This window comes from Malurus melanocephalus, unplaced genomic scaffold (genome assembly GCF_030028575.1).
Source record: "Malurus melanocephalus ecotype Western Australia unplaced genomic scaffold, MMel_1.1 scaffold_681, whole genome shotgun sequence".
Lineage (NCBI taxonomy): Eukaryota > Metazoa > Chordata > Aves > Passeriformes > Maluridae > Malurus > Malurus melanocephalus.
Genome location: NW_026623913.1, coordinates 98899 through 103496, shown reverse-complemented (window position 1 = coordinate 103496; position 4598 = coordinate 98899). Strand labels below are relative to the sequence as shown.

At 52.4% G+C, this 4598-nt stretch overlaps 1 protein-coding gene across 1 annotated transcript; it reads right to left on the bottom strand.

Moving 5' to 3' along the window:
- Positions 1 to 333: 333 nt before the first annotated feature.
- PRNP (prion protein) lies at positions 334 to 4559 on the bottom strand. Its single transcript, XM_057384040.1, has 2 exons — positions 4483 to 4559; positions 334 to 1683 (listed from the first exon to the last, which is right to left on the bottom strand). Exon 2 carries the CDS (start codon positions 1679 to 1681, stop codon positions 890 to 892), a length of 792 nt encoding a protein of 263 aa, XP_057240023.1. The 5' UTR covers positions 1682 to 1683; positions 4483 to 4559; the 3' UTR covers positions 334 to 889.
- Between the last annotated feature and the right edge of the window lie 39 nt (positions 4560 to 4598).

The following is a 4598-nucleotide window of genomic DNA, read 5'->3' as shown; positions in this document are numbered from 1 at the left end:
GAATTACTCATAAATGTGATTTTTTTTAAAGCATCTCCCTTCCCAGGCCCATTTTTCCCAATGCTGTTTGCTGTACCTATGTGGTATAGCTGATTTCAGTCTCTTGCTATGTGCTTGACCCCCCTGAGAATCCTTTTTGCTGCATTTTAACATCCTTTGGGTCAAGGTGCTGAAGTATGAACATGACTTGTCACCTAGAGGATCCAAAATAGCTTTTTCTTGGGCTGCAATAAACTATTTTGGGGGTGTTTGGGGCATTCAGCTGCATTTTCTGACTTCAAAGACCAACTGATGCTTCAGCCTTGCAGCAGGGGGGAATAAAAAATTACTTCATTTTGGTGTATTGCTGCAGCAGGTTTTTGCAGCATGCAGGGTGTGCAGTGTCAGGTCCTTATGTACAGGGGCAAGGGTATTTTAGGACTGAAGGGTTAAAATTTCAGACTGGCAGCTTGAAAACCCCATGTMTGCCCCTCTGAAATCCCAGTGGGACAGAGATGCTGGGGTGCCCCAGGGAAAGGGGGTGTGGTGGCAGCGGGACTAAGGGAATTAGATAAAACCCTGCCTGTTAGCAAAAGGGATTTTCAAAAATGCCCTTGCAGGGATACCAAGGAGAGCTCCCCTCTGCCTCATCCCTCTCAGGGTGGGCTCAGGGAGGAGGAGATGGTGAAAGCTGTGTTTTGGGCATCCAGCTCCAGCGCTGTCSTGCCTCGCTGGGGATGTGTTCGGGGCAGAGAAGGAAATCTTCATCCCATTGCCTAAACCAGAGACTTGGTGGAGGCGCGTGCCCCGGGGGCTCTTCCCCAAGAATGACCACAAGCAAGAACGGGGGGGCCAGGGGGACCCCACAGGGACACGGGTGACATCTCGAAGCTGCGACACCCGGGGCACTCTAGTGCAGGGTGAAGAGGACGAGGAGCAGCAGAGCGGCGAGGGAGGCGTCGGCGAGGTGCAGCCGGATGCCCGAGGCCAGGCGGTACTCCTGGTACTGCTGGATGCACATCTCCCGGATCACCTTGGTCACCACCCTGGTCTCCAGCTCTGCCTCTGTCTGGTTCGCGGCCGCGCCGGCCTCCGAGGCGTTTTTCTTGGCGGCCGGGCCGATGTTGTGCTCGGTGACGGTGATGTTGAAGCAGTCGGCCACGAAGACGTCCTGGGGCACGGGGCCGCTGTGGTCGCGGTAGTCGCGGTAGTAGACCTGGTTGGGGTAGCGCGCCGCGTTCTGGTTCCACCAGCGGTACTCGTCGGGGCTGTCAAAGCTGTAGTGCATCCCCGACATCACCCGGCCCATGGCGTAGCCCCCCAGCCCCCCCACAACAGCCCCCGCTGCCGCCGCCCCCGCCACGTGCTTGAAGTTGGTCTTGGGTTTGGGGGGCTTCCACGGCTTTTGGTGGTAGCTTCCTCCGCTGGATGGGTTGTACCCCTGTCCCCAGCCCGGGTATCCCGGGTTGTGGGGGTAGCCTGGGTTATGGGGGTAGCCCGGGTTGTGGGGGTAGCTCGGGTTGTGGGGGTAGCCCGGGTTGTGGGGGTAGCTGGGCTGGCGGGGGTAGCTGGGCTGGCGGTGGCTCCCCGTGCCCCAACCGCCTCCGCTGGGTTTGCCTTTGCCCTTCTTGGAGAAGGCGATGTCAGTGCAGATGCCGAGGAGCAGCAGCAGCAGGCAGCAGGTGCTGAGGAGCCTGGCCATGGCTGTGGGGGACAGGGACAGAAAGCATCAGGGCAGGGTCACACATCCCTGACAGCCCTGTGGGATGGCACTCCCTCACTTATGCATCACAGAAAACACATCTGGTCCCCTTAAACACAGCTGCAGAATAAACAAATTTGGACTAAATGCATAGCTATCCCCCCAAAAACTCCTTATTTTTACATAAATATTTTATATTTTACATATATACACACACATACACACACACACACACATATATATATATATATATATATATATATATATATATATATATACAGGGCCCCTGCTGGTAACAGCAGTTTTAAGTAGTGAAAGAAAAGCTTTTGGAAGAAAACGTTTTAAGACCAAAATGATTCGGAGGTAAAACTCCACTTATCAAACCTGTCCTATCCTGTCTGAGCATAGAAATGAGAATTCTGGTGTGCCAGGATCAATGCCATGAGCAGATTCAACCCAGTCCCAAAGCTTTCGGGTACTTGGTGCTGAAAGGAGGGCAACGCCCAGCCTGGCCCGGCCTGGTCCCAGAGGTTTTCTTTTCCCAAAGAACAGAATTCAATGTTTTTTACCCAAATCCCTGTTAATGGGCAACAGGCCTTAACTGAAAACCAGCATTTTTTTAGTTCAATGTGTTTGCAAAGATCCATTGACTCAGCATTCCAGGGGCATGCCAGGCATCTCCAATGTTGGCTGGCAAGGATGAAATCCCCTTTAACGAGGCATTTCCTTCCCTATGAACATAATCCAGCCTCTAAAACCCACACTAGGTCTGCAAATCCTTTGGAAAGCCCTTTGGAAAACACCTCCCAAGCTGCAAAACCCCTTCAGATGTCTCCCCGAAAAACCAAGGGCATTCAATTGCTGCTCCKCTGTGTTTAAGGTGTGAGTGCAACAATAGCAAAGGGTTTTCCCATCCTCCTTGAGACTGAGCTACCCCCCCAAAATCCCCCTGTGCCTGCTGGGGAGGGTGAGAGAAGCATTCTCTGTGTGGGTGGGCCTTTCACAGCATCTCTGGATGTGCCTTCTGGCTCATGTTAAAGCAAGAAACAATTAAATTCTGAGTCCTGTAATTTTTTGTAGCAATTAATCAACCATCTTCCTATGGAGTCACCTCAGGGATAACCTTAATGCAGGAAGGAGGTGCTGAACTTTCCTGAGATGCTGCCCTTAACAGCCAAAGAGGCCAAACAAGCCACACGTTAAGCCAGAAATTCTTCTGTAGCAACCTAGATATGGCTTTGTAACCCATAAAAAGCAAATTAATCTCTGGGTTTAGATAATGATGCTTTTTCTCCCCTTCCCCCCACCAAAATCTGGTCTTATGTCCAGAAAAGATTGAATTAAAGCCCTTTATAGGTCAGTACTTTGAGTGGGATTGTTAGCAAGAGGCCTCAATAAACATGCAGGAAGATGCACAAGCCTWTCCCTGGTGATGGGCAGCAATTCCAGGCTTGGCCTGCCTGCTCATGGAAAAATCTGGGCACAAGGCACTCGCTTTGGAGTGGGTTTGCTGCCTCCCTCACCCTGCAGCACCCACCCGCTGGGGGCAGGGATGAGATAGGRGGGGTTAAAAATAGCCAAAAGACAGTGAAAAACAATCAAATGAGTGAACGCTCTTTGAATATTTGGAAAAAAAATTAAAACGGGAGGAGGAAAATGCAGCAACTTGGCAAATTTGTAATATATTTCTGGAGATATCACTCGCCACTCTGAGTTCCGAGGGAATAAGATCGGCCCCTGGTTGAAAACGGGTTCTGGCAAAGCCCTGGAGGATGCTCCAGCCCGGCAGCACTGACCTGCTCCTCTAAGTGCCTTTAGAGCCGAGCTCTGATAAACAGGGCACRAGCTCGTTTGCGTCACGCTAATTAGCGAGTGCTGAGCTTCACCCCAAATTAATGTGTTTCCTGCACAAACCCCTGATGGGGGTCAGGACCCATTTCCTCAGGCCCGGAGCTGGGATCTCTCATGCTTGGAAATGACATTTACGGCACGACCRTGATATTAATACTAAATTATAGATCGAGTGGCTTCACAGGCGCTTTTTTTTCCTGACGCTTTTTAACCTCCCTCCCCAAATTTTCCCTCCCTGCCGATGCTGGAAATGAGAAATTAATTCAGGCGGTTTATATCGGAGGGATTTCTATCCGTGCCGGAGAACTGGAGGAACTCTGTGTTTCTTCAGGGGGAGAGGAAAATGGAGGCTGCGAGGAGCGATCACAAGCAGCAATTACGYGCTCGGGGCTGGCAAGGAGGAGGTTTCGGTTTGGAGGGGAAAACCAAAACCCGGGTGCCAAAATAACTGCAGAAATAACCTTGGGAAGGCTCGCGGGGAGAATGAGCGAAGGGAGGTGGGGATGGTGGAGGTGGGAAGATGCTCGGGAATGGGGGTGTCCGGACCCTCCTGGCAACGCTGGGAATGTCCTGGCTTGCGGGGGTGGAAATTCCTAGCTGGGGTTCTGGGAACTTGSTCCCTGAAAATGTCACCTCTTGGTGTAGAAATCTCCCCTTTCTCYCCTTCTCTTTTAATCCCCCAAACAACGGGGGAGCAGCTGGCAGCCGAGGGAAAAGAGAAGAAATTCCCCACCCGCGCCAGCATTGTATCAGCGCTGAGTAAACAAGCCCCGGGCAGGAACAGAGCTCTGCCKTTTAAGAAAACGCTGGAAATGTCTATTTTTCGGCGGCGATGGCCGGCAAATAGGCAGCCCCCATCCCTATAACGCTGCTCGGCGTTAAATGTCCCCTCGCCCCTGGATTTATCCCTCCCGAATAAAGCCCCCGCGTCCCATTTTCCCGACACTCACCGACSGGTAACCCGCTGCTTGCTCGCTCCGAGGTGATTCAGGCACGGAGCTCCGGGGAGGAATAAATAGCGAGAGGGAGGAGCTGCCTCCTGCGCAGCCCAGCCCCGCACTGCGCG

What these genes read in the sequence shown, in the direction of transcription:
- PRNP (XM_057384040.1), bottom strand. Translation starts at nt 1,681, where the DNA reads ATGGCCAGGCTCCTCAGCACCTGCTGCCTGCTGCTGCTGCTCCTCGGC.